The sequence below is a fragment of the Theobroma cacao genome, chromosome 5, assembly GCF_000208745.1.
Source record: "Theobroma cacao cultivar B97-61/B2 chromosome 5, Criollo_cocoa_genome_V2, whole genome shotgun sequence".
NCBI classification, from domain to species: Eukaryota; Viridiplantae; Streptophyta; class Magnoliopsida; order Malvales; family Malvaceae; genus Theobroma; species Theobroma cacao.
The window spans coordinates 1,816,961-1,838,062 of NC_030854.1; the positions used below are offsets into that span (position 1 = coordinate 1,816,961).

Below are 21,102 nucleotides of genomic sequence, written 5' to 3' on the forward strand. Positions count from 1 at the left end.
ATTTTCTCTAGAAAAATTAAAAAAGTACTCATAAATCTGAATAAATAAACTAATTTTAAATTATAAATATTTTAATAATTTTAAAAAATTAAATAAATAATTTAACTCCTGAAAAATTAGAAATTGTCCATGGAATATTATTTATTAGAAAAAAAAAATCCACAAACCAAATTTACCCTCTCTCACTCTCTCCAACTTCCTTCATCGAATAACTCGACCTTCACTCTTTCTCCGTTTTCACATTTGCAGAAAAGGGCAACCATAATGGACCCAGGAATTCAAAGCTGATTTCTTCCCATTGGCTGGACAATTTGGTGATCCAATAAGAAGGAAATCTTATGGCAATCGATAATTAATGTGATTTAGCTCTAAATAAACTGTTTATCATCCAAGGTACTACGATACTTTATCTTTCCATCTTCTCAAATTATGATCATGATATATGTAAAGTGTGTTCTTCCATTTCGTCTAACTAATTATACCTCATTTTCGTGCAAATTTTATCGATTTAATTATTCAAAAAAAATATTATTGTGATTAAATATGGTCATTGGTTTTTATAATTTGAAAGAATACCATAAAGAGAGGATAATCGACCTATTACCATTTTTTAAAATATTTTCCCAGTAATTTACATTAATATTTATGAATTGTAAACTTACAAATGAAGGGTTCGAATATTACTACAAAAGAACAGCAGCAGGGAAAAACAGGGGAAAGAGTCAAATGCTGTTGCCCTGGCCCTTCTTTCAAAAATTAGTTTACTTTTAACAGGTGACAAGAAGGAAACGGGAAAAATGGCGCCTTTCAAATTACCGGGGAATTTTCTCAAAGATCCTTCAAGTTATAGGTAATTCCGACGGGAGTTCAGTTTTCCGATATTTTCATTTAAGCCCTCTCATTTCCATTTATCTTTATTTTCAACCACAACGATTTTTAGTTTTGATCAGGGTGGGCCCCACGAGACGCAAAACGGACGGGACAAATTCAAATGTTGGGAAAAGGAAAGGCTGACATCTTTTCCCTTGCTTTACCCCAACGGTCAAATCTTTTAAAATCCGAAATCCTCATCTCAACAACGTTGTTGTTGTTGTCTGTCAACTGCTTGTGTCTCTACGCTCTCTTTCTCTAACATTTCTCTGCAAAATTGTTCCTTTTATCTGTTCTATACTCACAAAGATTCTGCTTTAATGGAAACCCAAGGCGTTAAATTGTGTACTCCTTCGAAACAAGCCATCGTTTCAAAGGTAAGGGTGGTGGTTAGAGTTCGTCCTTTTCTTCCTCAAGAAATTGCTGCAAGAAATGGCAACTCAAAGTCCTGCGTTTTCCTTCTTGATAATCAAGACTCTTCTGATGAAGTTGCTGTTCATCTTAAAGATCCTAATACCAGGTAAGAGATTCATTCTTTTTCTCTTTTTGGGTGGGGGTGGTTGAAGTTTGAGCAAATGAAATTTATTTGGTTTCTTGATCATGGGTTTTTTTTCTTTTGTTGGATTGTAGCCGAAATGAATGCTATAGATTGGACTCTTTCTTTGATCAAGAAGATGATAATGTGAGAAGGATATTCTACAGAGAAGTGAATTCTTTGATTCCAGGCATCTTTCATGGCTTCAATGCCACAGTGTTCGCTTATGGGGCTACTGGCAGTGGAAAAACTTATACCATGCAGGTATGGTTAAAAATGAAAAGATAAGATCTTATTTGTATGATTTACTGCTTTTACGAGCTATCAAAGCCTTGTAATTAAATGGTTTAGTGTTCAAATCTTTAGGTATTTTTATCCATGACTTGATTTCTACAGTGAAATTTCATCACAAGGCCTTTGCTAAGTCCAATCTTTCAAACCCCTTAATTCTTATAATTAGATTTTAATTAAGTGGCAGATCTGTGATTACAAAGATGGGGTTGAGTGGTTCAGTCCAGCTTCTGTTTTTCCTTCTAATTACTTGTCTTTAGGATGCTATTATGTTTATGGTGAAGAGATGAAGGACATGTTTGATGTTGCAGGGTACAAAAGAGCTGCCAGGTCTAATGCCTTTGGCCATGTCCACAATTTTGTCTATATGCCAAAGCACAGGGTGCATAGCCGAGATTTCATACTATGAAGTCTACATGGATAGGTGTTACGATCTATTAGAAGTTAAAACAAAGGAAATTTCGATTTTGGATGACAAAGATGGGCAGATTCATCTCAGGGGCCTATCTCGGATTCCTATTAATTCCATGTCTGAATTTCATGAAGTATTTTCTTGTGGAATTCAGAGAAGGAAAGTTGCACATACTGGTCTCAATGATGTTTCTAGTAGAAGCCATGGTGTCCTTGTGATTGCTGTTTCCACTCCTTGTGATGATGGTTCTGGGCCTGTTACGATGGGGAAGCTGAACCTCATCGACTTAGCAGGTTGTTAATTTCTGCACATTTTTGAGTTTTCTGTTGTATTTGAGGTAATGTTTAGTAGGTCACATTACTAATTTGCATTATGTTTATTTAGGCAATGAGGATAATAGGAGGACCTGCAATGAAGGCATTCGTCTCCAAGAGAGTGCTAAGATCAACCAGTCCTTGTTTGCTTTGTCAAATGTAATCTATGCATTGAACAACAATAAACCACGAGTACCCTATCGAGAAAGCAAATTGACTCGGATATTGCAGGATTCTCTTGGAGGAACTAGCCGTGCCTTGATGGTTGCTTGTCTGGTAAGGAGCTCTCAATTAGCTTAAAATGATTCATAATCCTACCCTATTGACTCATATTATTCATAAGAGTCTCTAATATTGATCAATGTCGTCCTTGTTTAATGACAGAATCCTGGAGAGTACCAAGAATCTGTTCACACTGTTAGCTTGGCTGCTAGGTCTCGTCATATTTCAAATGTAGTTTCTTCAGCTCAAAAACTAGAAACTCCAAAGGATAAAGTTGATATGGAAGCAAAACTGCAAGCCTGGCTTGAATCAAAAGGTAAGACAAAGAGTGCACAGAGAATGGGACTATTTTCTTCTAGATTCATTGGCAAAACTCCCAGTTCTGTAAGCTCTGCGAAGAAGCTCAATAATAACAGCTCTTGCAAAGTCAAGGCTACTGCCAAAGAAGGTGCTTCTAATGCTAAAGACAGGTATGGAATACTAGTATTCAAATTTCCTTCAGAACTGGCTGAGCTCACTGACTCACTTCTTGATTTGTTAAACATATATGCAGGGGTTTATTTGTAACTTCCAGAAATTTATTCAACAATGAAGGTGTTGTTAATCCTAATTTGGAGGTAAGTTCTATTAACTAAGAAGCATTCTAGATTTTACTTTAGCTTGCTTAAGCTATAGGAGAATTTTGTTCTGGAAACTACAGATCTACATTACTCAAATGTCAAAGTTTCATTCCAGGGTGCCCACCTTTCTGCAAAGGGCAATAAAGAGGAAAAGAAAGCTGATGTTGATGAGATTATGTTGGAATCAACTATGGACTTAGCTGGTATGTTATTTAACCATTAAATTTATTGACAATTATCTGTCTGGACTGCCTACCTGTGAATTAATGAAAATTTTGGACATTTTTGTTCAAGTCACAAAGTTTCTGATTGACTATATGCAACTTGTAGAAGAACCACCTAGCAAAGAAGAGAGGAAAACTGCAATGCAAAGTCCTCTAAGAAAGGTCCTGTCCCCCATCAATTCCATTATAAATCCAGGATCCCTCAAAGAACAATCATGCAAGGATCAATTTTTTGCATTATCATATGAGCCAAACACTCCCAAAACGCCTTCCATGGCCAGTGCAACCAACAAATTCCAAGATGTTGGCACCCCAATTGATAAATTTAACGCATGGAGTTCTAACATCAAGGTATTTTATATATGTCTTAAGCTAAATTTCTATTGACCCTATCTCAGCCATTGTTCTAACTTCATAAAATTTTTGTTTAGAGCTCACTTATTCAAGAATTTATTGAGTTCTTAAATACCGCTAGCAGGTCAGTTTTATTATGCCAGGATCTCTTCATTTCCTACCTGTATATTAACGTCGTCTTGATTTCTTTTTTGGGTGAAAAGTGAAACTGATTTTCTTCATTGGCTTCTATATTTGCAGAGAAGAGTTACAGGGCCTTAAGGTAAATTTCCAGCTGAGAAACACTATGCTGTTTTTTCTGATAACACCTTCTTATCCTTTATTTATTTATTTTGTATTTTGGATTATGGTACAGGGGATTGGATCGAAGATGACAGAATACATACTTGAACTCAGAGTAACTAGCCCTCTAAAATCGGTAAGCAAAGAGCCAAAGTGTAGGCTCTCTATGTTATTTTTGAACTCCAGAGTTTCTTGAATGATGAGTAAAGCTGAGCGGTATTCTTTTGCTTGTTGCAGCTAAGTGACTTGGAAAAGATTGGCCTTTCATCAAAGCAGGTAACAAATAATTCTCATTTTCCCACGATAGTCAGGAAACCAATACGAGTAAAGGAAACTAATTTGCCTATCATCCATCTTTGCAGGTTTACAACTTGTTCAGCAAAGCTGTTAAAGGAATATTTAATAGACCAGAAATTGCAACACCCGGACCCAGTTGTTCATAAAAAAATTCTTGCATTTTAAGCTAGATGTTTTCAATGGTCTGATATTAATCTAATGTAGTTCAAGTTGAGACACGATGGGGCCAGTTTGTAGTATTCTCTCTTGGTCTGTCACTTCAGAATTGTAATCCTCTTGCAATAATTACTCCTGCAGCAGATTCATTATTGTACTGCTAGTTGAAGTTTAGGAGAGGCAGTACAATGTCCGAATTTGCAGCTAATTTACCTGATGTAGTCGATCTTGTTTGTGTAGAGAACCACAATTTACTGTCAAAAATTGCTTCAAGGTGGAAGGTCAGTCAAGAAGACATCCTAAACATTTATTATATAACATAATTACCATAGGATCAAGGTTATTTAAGACATCCTTAATATTAATTAGATAACATGATTACCACAGGATCAAGGTTATTCATCACTTTTAACATGGTTTCCCCATGTTACTCTTTGCAAGATACTTTCCCCTTGCGCCCATGGCGTTACCCTGTATTAAACAATGTTAGGTCCATTTCCACCCGCCCGAAGATTAAATTATTGGTTACCCCTGCGTCCTTTTCAATGCAAATGAAACTGCAGGAACTTACTTCACAAAGGCTCTCTATAATTTGGATGGGGACCACTCACCAAACTGGCAAAAAGTCTTGGTCTTGGTTCTGATTTCCAGTAGAAATCACACAACTCAATGCCCTTATCAATCACATTCACATGAGAGTCACTTCCCACCCAAAACATGTAGCGACCTGATCATTCTGAATCCAAATCCAGCATTCTTCAAACCATCCCAGAAAAGATATGAAAAACATTGAAAAAATCAAAGAAAATAACTAAAGAGAAAGGAGCTTCCGTTCATTCATTAGAAAACCGACTCACTTTCTTACAACACATGGATATATAATCATGATATTCCGAGACCGCAGAGATGCTCACATTGGACATAAAAGCTAGATAGTATTACTTCCCTATATTTGTACACACCAAGCAACCATGGCCGCAACAGAGGCAAATCCTAAGGATTTGCAGATAAGACAAGCCATGGCAACTTTATTCTAATAAACGCAGAAACACATAACTGCAAGACATACTAATAATTATTTGTTAAAAAAGAAGGGCCTCTCTGCTTCCAGGGATCTTTGTCCTCTCATTTACAAGTGCAAGGGTTGCAGGTACAGTTGTCTCCGCACTTGCATCCGTTATCACAGCCGCTCTCAGCCCCAAATCCCACCTCAGCACCCTCAAAGTGCCTGCATGCATTGAAAAAACAGGGATCAGAAACTTCAAAAACCAAAACTTTACCAGGAAATTCCCTTTACTGGTCTTGATCTTTCTGATACGTACACTTTCTGTGGTGCCACACCAAGAACAAGAGTCTCAGTTGTAGTCTTCTCGGCAAAGCTTATGTCAGGGTTCATCTTGCATCTACACGATCATCAACAAAAGGAGTTTTAAAACTTTGATTCAAGATTCACAATGAATAAAACAAGATAACGAGCCAAATAGCTTGATCAGTAACAAAAAGTAACGATTTTGAGAAGACCCTTTGATGGAAAAGAGATTTTCAACTCATTTGATACGAAAATCTGCAACAGGAAAAGGGGAATTTTTCCATGGCAGGACTCATGAAAAGAACATGGTTCATAAAGAAATGAAGCGGCGAGAATTGCTTACCCTCCACAGCCACTGCCACACTTGCAGCCGGTGCCGCAGCCACAGTTTCCTCCACAGCAAGACATTTTTCTCTTTTCTGATTGAAAATTGGAAGTGAAATTGGTGCTAATCAAACAGCTCAATGAGGGAAAAACACAGAAGTTGCACGGGTTTTCAGGGAAGCGAAGACCTTGGAATTTATAGACCGGAAGAGACGAGAGAGCTCAAATATCAACCGTCCACGTGTCATGATTTTACGTCATGCTTATCCCGCGGGTATCGTTACAAGTAACGCTTACCTGCTCTCTTCCACGTACCTTATCTCTCCTTTTGTCGTCTGGTCTCCCAGGGTGGGCTGCTCTACTGCTTTCTAGGGTGTTCCTCTTCCTCATCTTGATTCACCATCCAATCCAAGTCGGTTTGATCAAAGTCAAGTCGATGGTGATGATCTAGGTAGTGGGACCCCTTTGAGCCGTGTTGCTTTTGATTTCCAATCTTTTCAATCACGGGGCCACATCCATATATCCATTTGGCACAGTATACTTGCTTCGGTCAAGCCATTTGGTATCAGCTTCACGTGACATTAATGTAAGAGTAAATCTTTTACATATTTCTTAATATCAATTTTTGTGGTATGATATTTTTGTATTTTTTTCTCAAATAGCACATACGGATAATTTTTATTTAATAATATTTGACATAATAATTTTAAAAACTACTAAACTTATTAAAAAATTTTAAATAAATAATTTTTTTATTATATGTAATCAAATTTTTATATTTTTATTTTGAATTAAATTAACTTTTATGACTAACGATTGACTAATATTATTACTCAAAATAATATTTTTTAATTTTTTATTAGACATGGTGCTTATGTAGTATTACCGTTGAAAGTAAAAAAGTTATATAATTATATTATCATACCATATCAGTATGTTACATTATTATTTTATTATGTCATATTAATAACACGTGAAATAAAATGATAAATGACAATTTGATTGAATGTAATAAAAATAATGACTTATTTAAATAATTAAAAAAAATTTAGATATTATGACAAAATATCTCAAGTATGAACAAATAAATTATCTTTGACATGAGAATATTTTGATAATGTTATTAAACAAAATTAACAGTATAACTCTTGTATAACATAAATTATCCAAAAAATATTGATAGAGATTAAAAAATATATATCTATAAAATGTTAATTAAGAACTCAAGGAATATCATTGCAAAAATTGAAAATCACAAAAAATATAAATAAAATTTTAGGCAAAATACCAACACCTTTCTAAGTTTTAACTAAAATTTCATACGGATTTATTAGTATGAAAAAATGAACAATTTATTCTAAAAATTATATTTTATTAGACATATAAGTCCAATCATTCGAGTTTCGTTGATATTTTCATTAATTAACTAACGTGATAATATTTTTTAGATAATTTTATTCTTCATTAATTTCAAAAACTACACAATATATAAATTTTATTTTATTTTTTTCCTATTAAAAAAATATTTTCTCCCTTATTTTTTTTCTCTCAAGTAATCGCCTGACAGCACTGCCATTGCCGACCGGCCACCTCTCCTTCGGATCTAGTTATGTATAGCCAGATTCAGCCAGATCTTTGGCCACACTCCTCTGCCCTAGAGAGCACCAAATCCGGTGCTCCCTTGGGAAGCCAAGGACCACTAGATCTACTGCTCATATGGAAAGAGTCAGTCAAATCTGACATTTCACGATTAAATTCGATTGCAGAGTGATCAATTGGTATCCGTCGATCGACCTGAATGAAAGAAAAATGATGAAAAAAATATTTTAGATATTCACATTTAATTATTAATATCATTTAAACATTTGAAGTGGAGTGTTTTATTTTAAAAATTAATAAATTATGTAAAAAAATAATTAAAAATTAAACATAATCGAGTATTTTATCCTAAAATTTACCCATAAATTAAGGGTAATTGTTTGCTTTGGAATTACGTTGAAGAAAAAGAATATGAGAACTTGGTGGTCATGACAATATAACGGTGATGGTGATGACGATGATGATGGTTTTCCAACACTTTGTAAAAGCAACACAGACTTCGAAACAAGTTCACGTAGACATGATTGTTCCAACAACAAACTACCATCAGGTGTTTTGCCGTTGACTTGCCACCAAAAACTTTCGCTTGGACAGGTAAGAGATTTTTCCTTTTCTTAAACTTGACGCTCCCAACAACTATGTCCATTTAAAAGCAATGACCGCCTTATATCCGATTACATAAAATTAAAATATTTTATAATCAAACTCGAGTATTAAAGAATTATTATTCGAAATTAATTATAAATAATTAATTTTAATTTTATCTATATTAAATAATAAATAATCTAATATTTATTAAAATTCATTAAATATTGTTTTAAATATAATTTTGAACTTATAATTTACTTTTTATGAATTAATTATAATTTATTAATTTAATTTATTTTTATTTTAATTCAACACTTAACCTATTCTAATATTTAGTAGAATGTATTTAAAATATATAAATATAAATGTGAGTAATAATTTTAAAATTTAATTAAATATTTATAAGATTTGAATATCTTTTCAAATAATAAAATTCAGCTTACAATATACACAAAATAGAGTAAAATATTTTCATCTTTCTAAATTTTAATAAAAATTTTAAACGGGTTCATTAATTTTCGAAATGAACATTTTATTTTAAAAGTATATGAAAAAATTAAAATATTATTTTTTATTAAGAAAAAAATTAATCAAAATTATATAATAATAATTTTTAAAAATAAAAAATAAATTTATTTTTTAAATATTATCACGTAATAAAATTAACGAAAATACTAATACTTGATTAAAAATTGAGTTTATATGTCCAGCAAAAAATAATTTTTAAGATAAAATGTTTATTTTAAAAATTAATAAATTAATCTGAATTTTAATTAAAATTTAAAAATAAAAATATTTTATCCTAAAAAATAACAGGTATGTTATTGGTTGAGAATACGATCCGATAGTGATATGCACCTTCCTTGAATGCGAGCGTAAGAATAAAAATCTCCATGACAATACGAGGGAGGAGCCAGGGAGTGGAATTGGGAGTAGGGGTGAAAATGAAACGAAACAGAAAGGTCTCATCGTGGAAAGGTCAATGCTTTTTGAAATCTCAGCCCCCAAAAAACCAGGTATGGTAGGGATGACCCAATAGGCAATAACCAACCTCAACTTGATCGGACGGGTGAAAAGGAGTCATCAGCGTGGCCAAAAATGGTAGGGCCCAATGGAAGAAAAAGAAAGAACGATCTGCTTCTCTCATTTCCAAGTCGTGATTCTCTCTCTGATTTTACGTGTACGTCATAACAATAAATAAAAATGCCTTTCCTTTTTCTTTACCTTTTTAAAGAATGGCCGAGCTTCACAACTATAACAAAGGCTTTTTTCTTCTTCAGTTGGATACCGGCATTGTTCAAGCAAATAGGCAAAGGGGAAAGCAATGGTCAATTATCAAATATTCTCCCATTGAAAATCACTAAATTAATTGTAGTGACGAACCCAAGTTGTTCATTTTCCTTTTATTGGTTGTTGGGTTAGTGAAGTTCTTCATGTTTGTTAAAGTTGGGAAGGTTGATAATGGAAAGAAAATCGTTTTGGATTCTCTTCCATGCACTTTTTGGCAAAAAAGGGTGGCTGAGGGATTGAGCCTTCCTTCTCTCTCTTTGCCATCTTCAGTGCACCATGGACTGTTTGATTATTTATATTTCTTTAGCCATAGAGGGGGTCTTATCAGACAAGGGCTAAACAGTAGGTAAGAGCCACAGTGGAACAGTTGGCATTGCCCCTTGGTGGGTCCAAACTGAACTCAGGCCGATTGCTGTGGATGTGGGAATAATCTTTTGATAAAGGTGCAACAAGTCCAATCACTTTCCATCATTTCTGAAAGCTATTTTCTTTCACTATTTGATTATGGCATATGGAGGTTACTATCATCACCACCCCTTTTACTTGCACATGCGTCTCTCTTCCTCCGCCTCACGCCCTGCGCATGCTTCCAACATGAATATCTTCAAGCCCCATATCTGTTTTCTGTGCATGCCATCAGAAGGGTGCAAAGGTTTCAGCTTGCTGCCAATCCGATCAAAGAAGTTAAAGCAAACAAGCTTTTTGAAACAAATAAGCATGTAAAAACTGGTTCTTCTGGCACTAAGCTGTTGAAGTAGCCATCAAATTTCTACTTTAATGATAGGATGTTTGGGTCGATGGAAATGGTGTTAAATGATTTGATTCGTTGTCAGTAGCAGCAAACAATTTACTCTGTCGAATTTTCATTGGTATGTGTTTGGTTTCCTTGCCTGGATGGCAACAAGTTTTCCTTTAGCTGAGTTGCTTTGCAGCTGAAAGATAAAAGAAAAGGCAGGGAGGGGGACAAAACATAAACCCACCGTGGGGCTGGAGAACCCACACGACCACAAGGCTTAAGAGCCTTGAGCTCCATCGACTAAGGGATTTGTTATTGATCATGGGGATGGTACTTGTAAGATTAATCATTGAGAATTTGATAATTGTAAACCTTAAAACATATTTTTCCATGCTTTGCAGTCTTCAATCTTGAATGCAGACATTATTAAGGTTCCATTCTTTTCATGATTGAAATTTTGTCAGCAATTTTTTCCTGGGAAAGGAAGCAGGAAGTGAATGATAGTTCAAAATTTGTTGCTTATCAAAAATTTATGAAATTTAAATTGTCATTAATCAATTAAACACCAACAAGAAATATATTTACGAACCATTTCATTTTTAACAAGTTTTTTATTTATACACACACCTATATTTTCATCAAATTTTTTAATTATGAGTACGAAATTTTGGAAAAAAAATTAATTATAAAATTAAGGTTAAAGAATAAAATTTTCTTCTGAATGATAACATATTATTCAATTATAAAATAAAAAATTTATAAAAAATTATTAATAAAATTAACATTTAAAGTCATTATTCATCCTCAATTGGACATCTCAATGAGACTTCAAATTAGAAGTCTGGGTTCCAATTCTAAGATGAAAGGGATGAGTTTATGGGATAATAGAAAATTACCTCCCATTATGTATTCAAATTCATAATTATACAAAAAAAAAAAATTTCAAAGTCATTAACATTACTTCCCACCTTTCTCTCTTCTTCTTCTTCTTCTTCTTCTTGTCTTCATTATTATTTGAATTAATCAGTAGTAGCCCTTTCTTTATCGGGCAGCTATTGCCAACAAAAAAAAAGAAACAAATATTAATTACACAAAGAATTATTTCCTTATAGTTTGCCTAATCTCTTTGGAAGTTTGGGTAGAAAACAAATATTAATTACACAAGCAACAAAAATTATTAATGCTGGTGAAGTGAATTGTTTGAACCTGATCAAGCACGAGCGATTGAGTCTAGAAAAGTTCATCCAAAAGATCATAAAAAATTAACTCTTCCAGCTCAAGCCCCAAGCATTCATTCTCAGCCTGTAGGTTCATCCAACCATCACTTCTTGTTAGATCCTTGCTGGCAACATAATCCAATGGTTTGTCAAATCCAGTTTCAAAGCTCAAGTACCAGCTTATGTTTGTCCAGACTTCCTCAAGAACATGATGTCCTAATGGCATTGGACGGATGTGGCATAATGAAGACAAAGGTCTGGGACAATAGCTGTATGATCTTTCGTAAAGCTCCATCAATACCTCATTGATTAGATCAAACAACAGTGGGTGATTACAGAAACCGCCTACTTCGTCCCTGGAGCAAACTGGCTCACAGAAAATGCAGCCCTTGACTTCCTCATACACGAAAGGGTCCACTGGCTGGTCATCCGCATACCATGTACCAAGGGCTTCGTCCCCACTAAATCCAGATAGTTCGAGCACATCTCTTACGTATTTAAATTTATCTTTGTCCTTTGTGTCTAACCGATCTTTCAAAAAGTCACTGTCTAGATCCTTCTTTAGAGTCTCTACTTTCTCAAATTTAGCTCTGCCCTCAGCCACCTTAGGGAAATCCTTGAATTCATGTTCCTCATCAGCTAAAATGTCAAGTCTTGTGGGAAAGCCGTGACTTTGCGTTAGCTCCAAACCTGCTTCTAACAGTACCATAATTCATTTCAGCCACGAAACATGAAGATAAATTGATAAGGAAATCTAATCTTCCGCAAAAGAGTTCAAAAAGATCAAACAAGTTATAAGAATATGATCTGCTCCGTAAGGTGAGAAAAAGAATTAAGAGGGTATACCCTGTGATTTGGAAATTTCTGCAGGAGTACTGGCCGTTTTCCCTTCTAAATTGAAGTTGAGCAAAGGGATAGGACTTGGTTCTGCCAGCTTTGTGATAGGTACTACTATTTCAGGCTTACTGTCTTGTTCACTTTGAGAAACTATGTCCCCTATTATCAAGTTTCCCAACTCATCACTAGTTTTTCCCACTTGAGCTATTGTCTTACTATGTGTAGATGAGTTTGATGCTAACTGATCAGAAGAAACTGAAAGTGTTTCCCTAATGCCTGTCAAATTCTCTTGAGACTCGCTTTTTCCAAGGGTACCTAATTGTGAGTGGTAATCCAAAGCAGCCGAAACATCTAGATTGTTTTGTTCAGTTGAGCTGCTTATGCTTAAAGTGCTATCTGCAACAGTAGTTGGCATATCTGAAGAAAATGCATCAGAAGAGTCCTCACTCTGATAAAAGTAAGAATGTAGTTCAGGTGAGGAAAGAATTCTTCCCAGGGATTTTGGGGCACTCCTACGAGGCAAAACCATCTCTTCTTCTCTTCTTTCTTGTATCCTTTTGGAGATATGTTCTTTGGCTTCCCTGTTGAAACTAGATTCATACAACTGCGTATATCTATCCATAGACTCGTTAAAGGATGATGCTCTTCTTTCGTGCTGAATTCTTCTCTTGCTGGTAGAAGATTCAGAAAAAACATCTCTAATCCGTGAAGGGTTCTTAAAATAATCAACAATGTCCTTTGTCAAGTCCTTGGAAAACCCTTTCTTGTGAGGAATTTTGTGAAGGACCGCATCCATGGCAATCCTATGCCTCTCTTTCTTGCTCTCCCTAATTGCGTGTTTTATCTTCTGTTTAAGATGCTTGAATCTCTTTTTTGCCACTTGATTTCCATCGGATTTTTGCTTCAGATGGTTGGATGATGAACCTGAAGTAGTCATATCTGGAACTTCAGCGTTTGCTTGGTTTAGTTGGTGAATTCCATCTGCCCTGTGGTCTGCAGCTTTCAATGGCATCGACTTTCTACAGATATCTTCTGTAGACTCATGATCAGGCGGCTTTTGTCCATCCCGCACGTGGTTTTGTTTCCGTGGTCCCGAACCTCTTCTGCTCGATGAGCCATGTGAAGGGAAAGTCCCTGACTTGGTTATTCCCATTTTAGCACTGATAGCTTGTTGCTTATGGAAATAGTGAGCCAAAGGAGAGCCCGGATCCTGTAAAATTGTCAGTAAAAACCCTTTGTTCATGTTGATTATATCCCGAGCATCCGTGAAATACTTTGATTGATGTGCCGAACCATCTTTAGTTAGTTCTTTCGAAGAGATCGATTTCTGTTTCAAGAAAGCTTGCTTTCTGTCATTTAGATCATGACAAAAAATGGCCTTCTCAATCGAAAGTTTCTCACTTTCATCAACTTGTTCATGGCTTGAGTCGTTCCCACTAAACATGATACCACACTCTTCACCATTTTCATCACTGGTACATGGTTCCTCCGAAGACTTTGGTAAAACTTGATCCTCAGAACTGCTATCAGAGGAGATCTCCTTGTTCTCGTCACCCACTCTGGGGCTTTCATCATTCAGAGCTATTTCAGGGAGAGGATCATCAGTATGAGCTTCTGCAAGAAGGTCTGAACCAGTTCCTGTCAATTGTGATCCTGCAGGGCAGGTTGAACTTCGGCGATGCCGGCCTCGGCCCTTCCTTTTAGACATCTCTTCAGTAATAAGTGCCTTCAGTCGAGATTTCACTGAACTTTTACTTGCTGGACTGGACTGTCTCTTCTTACCTTCAACCTGCCAATTTTCAAATTAGATACAACTACACATTCCCCTATTTCTGGATGTAAAAAAGAGATCGATGAATCCTAATCAGTGGATTTCTGATTCAGATGCAATTGCAGATCAGAGTCCTTATCAAACAAAGAGAACAAGAACAAACCTTTTCAAGTCTTTACTAATGAAATGATATACAAATTCAAGGCATAAGTAAGCTCAAGAAATGTGCCAAGGAAAACCTTTTACATTCAAGATTCAACTCACCTTAGAGTTGGCCCCTTCAGCTTTCCTGCGTTTTGAAGAATCATCAGCAGTCGAGGCTTGTGCATCATCCCCAGGATTTTCAGCCACTATAAACCAGAAAGCTTATATCAGCATCCATGAAAGAAGAACAGATACTACGCTCAAAACCTCTGCCTAAAAGGCAAAAAGTAACCCTGGCTAAAATTATCATGTTGGCTCGACCTAGGCTAGGACGTTATTGTTGATCTAGATTCACTTAATAAAGTAACAATACAATTGATTAGACTATCTCAAACAGTCCAGCAAAGAGCATAAACACTGCTACTAGATCAAAGATGATTATGCCACTCTATAGCAATTTGTCGGACAATTTTCAGTTTAGAATGAGAACCAGGGCTGCTTACCTGCATCAGATTTTCTACCTTCATGCTTCTTATATGTAAGTCTTCTCTTAATAACACGCCAATGCCAATGTTGGTAGTTAAGTACTTGAAGCATACGCCACATGCATCCTGGATGACCATGCGGAAATGGGTTGCCAGCGCTCTTGTGCCGCATGTGCTTCCCCATTTCTCAGAGAAACTGCCTTTTCAAATCTACTTCGGTGACAAAATTACTTCAGCGACAAGCTTGTCTTTGAACCTGATTCAAGTTGAAACAGATTATCAGGTAACAATCAATGGTTTATTTCATCCAGCAACTCTTTAGCATTGGATTGGTCATAAAATGAATAGTAAAATCAACTAATTAAGATGGATTTTGCTGCTTCACTTGCTGCTCAGTTACCAGGAAAACAGGGGAAATGGTCTAAATCAGTATAAGCAACATGAAAGTTGGAATGAGAGAATAAAAAAAAAAGGAACCCAAAAACATTTGGTTTTGTTTTCTTATTCTGGGTTTTTCCAATACCCCATTTCCATCAACCAAAGCACATTAGCAAGGGGAAAAGAAAAAAGAATCAAAATCTCCAACTGAACATAAAAGAAACATGAATTACACGTAAAACAGACCCTGGAATTTCACTCTATATACAAGAATTATGATGATGAATTACGTGAAAAGAGAGATGGCTCAAAGTCATTATATTGATGTATACTTCATAAATACATACCTTTGACAGGAGAATCACATTCACATGTTAAGAAAACAGAGTCTTTGCTCTTTGTCGTCAGCCATGGTCGAGAAGTCAAATGATTAACAGGGACGAAGACAAAGGAAGGAATTCGAAGAATTGAAACATGGATTCCGGGTGAGGTGGGATCTTGTTTTGGTTTTGTCTGGTTCTTAATTAAAATTCTCCTCTTTATCAGTTTTCCTACTTTTGGGATGGCTATTTACCCGCCATCCCCTTCTCCCTCGTAAACGTCGGTTGCCCACTTGGCACTTGCCCCTTCTAACCAACTTAACTGTCTAACATCTCTCTCTTTAATTTTATATCAAAATATTTTCAATTCAAAAATTACTTATTTATTCACATTTAAAATATTCTTTAATTTTATTAAACAAAATTAACAGCTTTAACTCCCTATAAAAATTTATCTGTAGAGTACTAATTGACAAAAAAAAAATACTCTCACGATGGGTTAATAAAAAAAATTAATAAATATCATGTAAAAAAAATTAAAATCATAAGAGATATGACTAGAGGTTATATTTTCTTTTTAATACATAAATACTTAAATAGAAAAACCAAGTTTAAAATTGTGTAACATATTCATTTAAGTACAAATAAAAAAATCAATATGTTAATTAGTTTAAGAACAATCCCATCTCGTGAGAATCAATGGCAATTGATAAACAGTTAGGAGTAATGTTTTTCTCCATGCAAGGAAGGGACAATCTTCTCTTTTGTATGTTAATTAGAATTTGTGGTCCTTGAGGTCCAGATTAAGTGGGCCAGATAAGTTTTTCCCATGGGCCCAGTCTCCGTTAGCCTTCCACCTGGAAAAAAAAACAAAACATTTTGAGATTGGGATTTGAGCCCACATTATCTTTTATTCTCAAAACTCTTTTGGATAAACCCTTTTTTTTAATTATTTCAACATTTTACACATAAAAGAAATAATTTAGAGATCTTTTTAAAAATATTACATCTAAATAAATTTAAATTAAATTTTAAATTATTCAATTAAAAAAAATCTTTTGTAATTTCTCACTAAATAAACAAAACGGTCTCACAATCAATAGTATCTTTGGAATATCTTCGATAAATAGCTATTTTATTTAGATGTTGATTTTTTTGCAACAATTACATCCATTAATAATTTATCCTTCACTGGAAAAGAAATACCTTAATAATAATAATAAGAGCACAAATTTTGTTTTCCCTCATTGCCATTAATAGTATGTGAAGTCTGTAACTCAATTTAGAAATAACAAAAGAGCTAAAAGCTGGGTTTTTTTTTTTTTTTTAGCCCTTTTTCTTCTTTTGGTTGCTATGATTCTGGTAAAGAAAAGTGAATTTTTTTGGCAGTGGTCACCGAAGATTGAAGAACCTGAAAAGCAAAATAAAGTAGAATACTGTGGTCACACCCCAGAATTAAAAGGAGAGATACCAAATATATATATATAAACCTTGACAAAATGGATTCCTTGTTCTAAATCTTTTGATTCTCTAATGTCAAGGAAATTTGATTCTCTAAGGTTTTTGAATTGTTAATTTGATGATCAAAAGTGTTTGGGTTTATTTGATTAGCAAATTGCATAAATCTTTGCTTAATTAAATGAAATGTTGGTGTTAGAGAATTAAATGGAATCTGTCTTTGGTTGATTGAATCATTCATGCTTATGTTTGCTCGGTTTAAGTAGCTGTTTGTGTCCTGTTTTCAATTAATTATCTTCACCTAACTCTACAATTTATGATTTTTTTTTCCCTCTTATAAGATCATGAAAAATTACTTAATTATGTTTAGATGGTTACTAATATTAATCTCAAAACTCGTTATTAAAATAAAATTAAATATAAGTCATCTTAAATGGATTTATACGGTGAATAAATTTCACATGTCATCACTTAATTATAAAGTATCACTTTATCAATATGTAAATATAAAAGTTTATAAGTTTCTCAAAATAAATGTTTTTAAAAATTATGAGTTTTTTTTAAATTTTCAATTTTGATAACATTTGATTTCTTATTACTGTATAAGATTTATACACCAATAATCATATGATATAAAATCATAAATATATATAAATATATTTTTAAAGTAATATAAGACTATATATTAATTAAAAATAAACGTACACAGAAAAGTATTAATAAAATAATTAAAATATAATAATTCAACATGGAAGTAAAATCATTTATTAAGTTATTGTTATATACTATATTTAAGTAATGGTTTTCCATATTTACTTTAAAATTAAAACAAATAGAATCTCAATTAATTAACCCACTAATCTCTCAAACCTTTGACTTTCGGGATTTGCCTTCCCATTTTATTATGAATTTCGTCTCCCCTACGCGCTTACCATCATCGATAGTCAACTCCTCCATAAATTCCTAAAATAAATCAATTTGCAATTATTATAAATCCCCTCCCAAAAAACAATACCGCCCCCTTTGGCTTCTTCCAAACAAAGCTCTCCCAAAAGTCAACTCCCTCTTCCTCCTCCTCCTTGCAACGTTAAAGTAAACAAAAAAAACCAAAACCAATTGGGGAAGGAATTTAAATTTATGGGAAACAGTATTAGAAAGCTCAGCCATTGCTGTTCTTGCAATGGAGAAAGCCATGAAATGACGACTCACATTATGCCACACCCGACCCAAGATTTCGTTGGCCATTCTTTTTGTTACGTTCGACCCGACCCGGCTCGTCTCTCCTCCTCCAAAGTCCACTCTTTAAACGACTGTTCTTCCTCGACCGCTACTAAAGCGACAACGTTTCGTTCCATATCCGGAGCTTCCGTTGGTGCCAACATAACGACGGTTCCATTGGCGTCATCCCCGTTACCTGATCGTTCCTCCACGTTTGCAAGCTCTGAGTTATTTGCTTCCCTCACTCTCCAACCAGTGCCACGTGGCAGCTCCCATTGTTGGTCTGGTCCAATGGAACGAGGGTTCTTGTCAGGACCGATTGATAAGTTCCAGAGAAGCTTGTCTCATGGTAGTTTTAATTCGAAGAAGAAAAGTTTGAGTTTGATGAAGAGTTTCAAGAGAGCAATATCAAATAAAATGCTAAAAGCTTCTGTTTCAGATAAAGAATTATCATCAGATACAGAGAGGAGTAATGAGAATTTTCTTGTCAAAACTAATCCTAGCAGTAGGGGGAGTTTGAGTGTTGATGATCATGGTGATCAAAATGATGATGATGATGATGGTGATGATGGAGATCAGTTCTCGATGAAAAGTCAGAATTTGCAATGGGCACAAGGGAGGGCTGGTGAGGATCGGACCCATCTCGTTGTTTCAGAAGAAGATGGTTGGATTTTTGTAGGGATTTATGATGGTTTTAGTGGACCCGATGCACCTGATCATTTGCTTAGCAATCTTTTTAATGCTGTGTTCGAAGAGCTTAAAGGGTTGTTTTGGAATGATGACAAGGCTGAATCAGATGAAGCTTTGGGATTGGATTCTTTTGAAGGTAAAGAGAATTCTGGGAAAAGTTTGAAGAAGTGGAAGTGGGAATGGGATAGTGAGAGATTGGAGCTGTCGACGAATTCAATGGAAAGTGTTGATCATTCTGATGTTCTGAAGGCACTTTCAGAGGCTTTGAGTAAAACTGAGGAGGCTTATTTAAAGGTTGCTGATTTAAAACCTGAATTACATGTAATGGGTTCTTGTGTTTTGGTAGCTTTGTTGAATGGAGAAGATGTTTATTTGATGAATGTGGGGGATAGCAGAGCCATTCTGGCACAAAAAGCAGGGTCTATGACTAAGCCTGAGATCGAAACCCCTTTTAATTTGATTTCTCTTCAGCTCACAATGGATCATAATGCAGATGTAGAAGAGGTGATTTAGTATTTTCAATTGATGTTATGGTATTGCTCTGTTTGTTCCTTAACTTTCAAGGCTAACTGACAGGGGTTTCCTTAATACCAGGAAGTTGAGAGAATCAGGAAAGAACATCCAGATGATGATGAGGCAGTTGTGAATGAGAGAGTGAAAGGCTATTTGAAGGTCACTCGGGCTTTTGGGGCTGGCTTTCTCAAACAGGTAAGCACTGAAAAAAATGTAAAGCTTACTTGATTCATATGCTCTGTAATTTATACAAGTTTGTCTGAAATTTCGATATAAATAATATTCATCAAAAGGTCAAGCCTATTGTTTGTAAGTATCAGTGGTATTCTTTTTCATTTTGATCCTAAATCAGTTCAAAAGCAGAGGTCAAAAGATGGTTAAGTCCCTCTAAATGGTTTTGTGGGCGGTTCAATATTTTACTTCATATTTGGCTGATTTTCAATGTTTACTCTGTTGCCTTTTTGGCAGCCAAAATGGAATGATGCCCTCTATGAGATATTCAGAATCAATTATGTTGGGACATCCCCATACATCAGCTCTTCTCCTTCACTCTATCACTACAAACTGAGCCCCGATGACAGATTTCTGATACTGTCCTCTGATGGACTCTACCAATATTTCACCAACCAACAAGTTGTCTCTGAAGTGGAGTGGTTCACTGCTTCATTTCCTGATGGAGATCCCGCTCAGCATCTTGTTGAAGAAGTACTGATCCGAGCAGCTAAGAAAGCTGGTAAATTTCCCTGTCATAACAAGATTCTATTTATCTAGCAAACAAACTATAGCCTTAGTTTAACTCCCTCTTTTTTTTTTGTTCTTTTTGTGTCTTTCCCTTGGCAGGTCTTGAGTTTCATGAGTTGGTTGAGATCCCACCAGGGGAACGTCGAATGTACCACGATGATGTTTCTGTGATCATTATTTCTTTAGAAGGAAGGATATGGCGTTCATCAGTAAACAGAAATACCAGCTAGTAGTAATAAACAAAAGACATTAGAAAAAAAATTTAGGTTATATTGCAACCGATTTTCTTCTATATTTTGGTGTAGAGTTTCACTTGTCAGGTTAGTAAAATCCATTGATAGATCGGTCATCCATTAATTGGTAAGTCTAATTTCTTCCTCCCTTTCTTTCCTATTACTGAGGTAATTATAAGGGTAACTCGAGCGGAAAGAAGGAAGGCAGAAGAGTCAGCTTGAATGGAAAAATTTTGGTACTTTTGCATGGTTCCCTCTTCCTGCAATCATCATGGAGCCCTCTAATTATGCTAAATATTGAATGGAAAAGTCCCAAGGAATCATAATGTTGTGATCATAACTTAGTATCCTCCTGTTCTTTAGATTGGAATGCTTGATTCAATATTCAAAATTTTCTGTTAAACCTAATGGGTTAACAATCGTTTAGGAAAAATATTAAAGAATGAAGTCATCTTGCATCTACTTTCTTACCAAATCCAAGCTTATTTCAATACAACTTCATCAACTGCTTGTCTGTCATTATGCTTTGTCCTCTCCCTCACTATAATCTTCCTTATCTCAAACAGAAACCAATCGTCGATTTGTGTTCCTTAAAGTTGGGTCTCCACTAAGCAAAATCTGACCCGCGTTAATTGCATCATTGCACACTAACCTGTTTGGTTTGATTTTTTTTT

General features: G+C 35.0%; 4 protein-coding genes across 8 annotated transcripts; 2 read left to right on the forward strand and 2 right to left on the reverse strand.

Moving 5' to 3' along the window:
* LOC18597759 (kinesin-like protein KIF22) lies at positions 1,078-5,571 on the forward strand. The gene is made up of 13 exons (XM_007026963.2): positions 1,078-1,390; positions 1,501-1,669; positions 2,008-2,401; positions 2,493-2,698; positions 2,807-3,114; positions 3,198-3,261; positions 3,380-3,467; positions 3,595-3,839; positions 3,920-3,966; positions 4,083-4,104; positions 4,198-4,260; positions 4,362-4,400; positions 4,487-5,571. Exons 1-13 carry the CDS (start codon positions 1,191-1,193, stop codon positions 4,565-4,567), a joined length of 1,926 nt encoding a protein of 641 aa, XP_007027025.1. The 5' UTR covers positions 1,078-1,190; the 3' UTR covers positions 4,568-5,571.
* Positions 5,390-6,504, reverse strand: LOC18597760 (metallothionein-like protein type 2). The gene is made up of 3 exons (XM_007026964.2): positions 6,230-6,504; positions 5,900-5,980; positions 5,390-5,805 (listed from the first exon to the last, which is right to left on the reverse strand). The coding sequence occupies exons 1-3, from the start codon at positions 6,292-6,294 to the stop codon at positions 5,703-5,705; spliced, it is 249 nt and encodes an 82-aa protein (XP_007027026.1). The 5' UTR covers positions 6,295-6,504; the 3' UTR covers positions 5,390-5,702.
* Positions 11,284-15,790, reverse strand: LOC18597762. 5 transcript variants are annotated; one of them, XM_018120663.1, is made up of 6 exons: positions 15,603-15,790; positions 14,896-15,133; positions 14,513-14,598; positions 12,487-14,266; positions 11,690-12,336; positions 11,284-11,475 (listed from the first exon to the last, which is right to left on the reverse strand). In XM_018120663.1, the coding sequence occupies exons 2-6, from the start codon at positions 15,059-15,061 to the stop codon at positions 11,443-11,445; spliced, it is 2,712 nt and encodes a 903-aa protein (XP_017976152.1). In that variant the 5' UTR covers positions 15,062-15,133; positions 15,603-15,790; the 3' UTR covers positions 11,284-11,442. The 5 variants fall into 5 exon arrangements, with proteins under 5 accessions (XP_017976152.1, XP_017976151.1, XP_017976154.1 ...); XM_018120662.1 differs by having other exon boundaries at positions 11,630-12,336; XM_018120665.1 differs by lacking the exon at positions 11,284-11,475 and having other exon boundaries at positions 11,488-12,330.
* LOC18597763 (probable protein phosphatase 2C 23) lies at positions 18,115-20,736 on the forward strand. Its single transcript, XM_007026967.2, has 4 exons — positions 18,115-19,445; positions 19,536-19,649; positions 19,923-20,187; positions 20,295-20,736. Exons 1-4 carry the CDS (start codon positions 18,171-18,173, stop codon positions 20,423-20,425), a joined length of 1,785 nt encoding a protein of 594 aa, XP_007027029.2. The 5' UTR covers positions 18,115-18,170; the 3' UTR covers positions 20,426-20,736.

What these genes read in the sequence shown, in the direction of transcription:
- LOC18597759 (XM_007026963.2), top strand. Translation starts at nt 1,191, where the DNA reads ATGGAAACCCAAGGCGTTAAATTGTGTACTCCTTCGAAACAAGCCATC. An exon ending in TTGTTAATCCTAATTTGGAG is followed by an intron (nt 3,262 to 3,379) that starts GTAAGTTCTATT and finishes GTTTCATTCCAG; the next exon opens with GGTGCCCACCTTTCTGCAAA. An exon ending in AAGAGTTACAGGGCCTTAAG is followed by an intron (nt 4,105 to 4,197) that starts GTAAATTTCCAG and finishes ATTATGGTACAG; the next exon opens with GGGATTGGATCGAAGATGAC.
- LOC18597760 (XM_007026964.2), bottom strand. Translation starts at nt 6,294, where the DNA reads ATGTCTTGCTGTGGAGGAAACTGTGGCTGCGGCACCGGCTGCAAGTGT. An exon ending in TGTGGCAGTGGCTGTGGAGG is followed by an intron (nt 5,981 to 6,229) that starts GTAAGCAATTCT and finishes ATGATCGTGTAG; the next exon opens with ATGCAAGATGAACCCTGACA. An exon ending in GGTGTGGCACCACAGAAAGT is followed by an intron (nt 5,806 to 5,899) that starts GTACGTATCAGA and finishes CAATGCATGCAG; the next exon opens with GCACTTTGAGGGTGCTGAGG.
- LOC18597762 (XM_018120662.1), bottom strand. Translation starts at nt 15,061, where the DNA reads ATGGGGAAGCACATGCGGCACAAGAGCGCTGGCAACCCATTTCCGCAT. An exon ending in AGGTAGAAAATCTGATGCAG is followed by an intron (nt 14,599 to 14,895) that starts GTAAGCAGCCCT and finishes TCTGGTTTATAG; the next exon opens with TGGCTGAAAATCCTGGGGAT. An exon ending in AGAAATTTCCAAATCACAGG is followed by an intron (nt 12,337 to 12,486) that starts GTATACCCTCTT and finishes TGGTACTGTTAG; the next exon opens with AAGCAGGTTTGGAGCTAACG.
- LOC18597763 (XM_007026967.2), top strand. Translation starts at nt 18,171, where the DNA reads ATGGGAAACAGTATTAGAAAGCTCAGCCATTGCTGTTCTTGCAATGGA. An exon ending in ATAATGCAGATGTAGAAGAG is followed by an intron (nt 19,446 to 19,535) that starts GTGATTTAGTAT and finishes CCTTAATACCAG; the next exon opens with GAAGTTGAGAGAATCAGGAA. An exon ending in CCGAGCAGCTAAGAAAGCTG is followed by an intron (nt 20,188 to 20,294) that starts GTAAATTTCCCT and finishes TTCCCTTGGCAG; the next exon opens with GTCTTGAGTTTCATGAGTTG.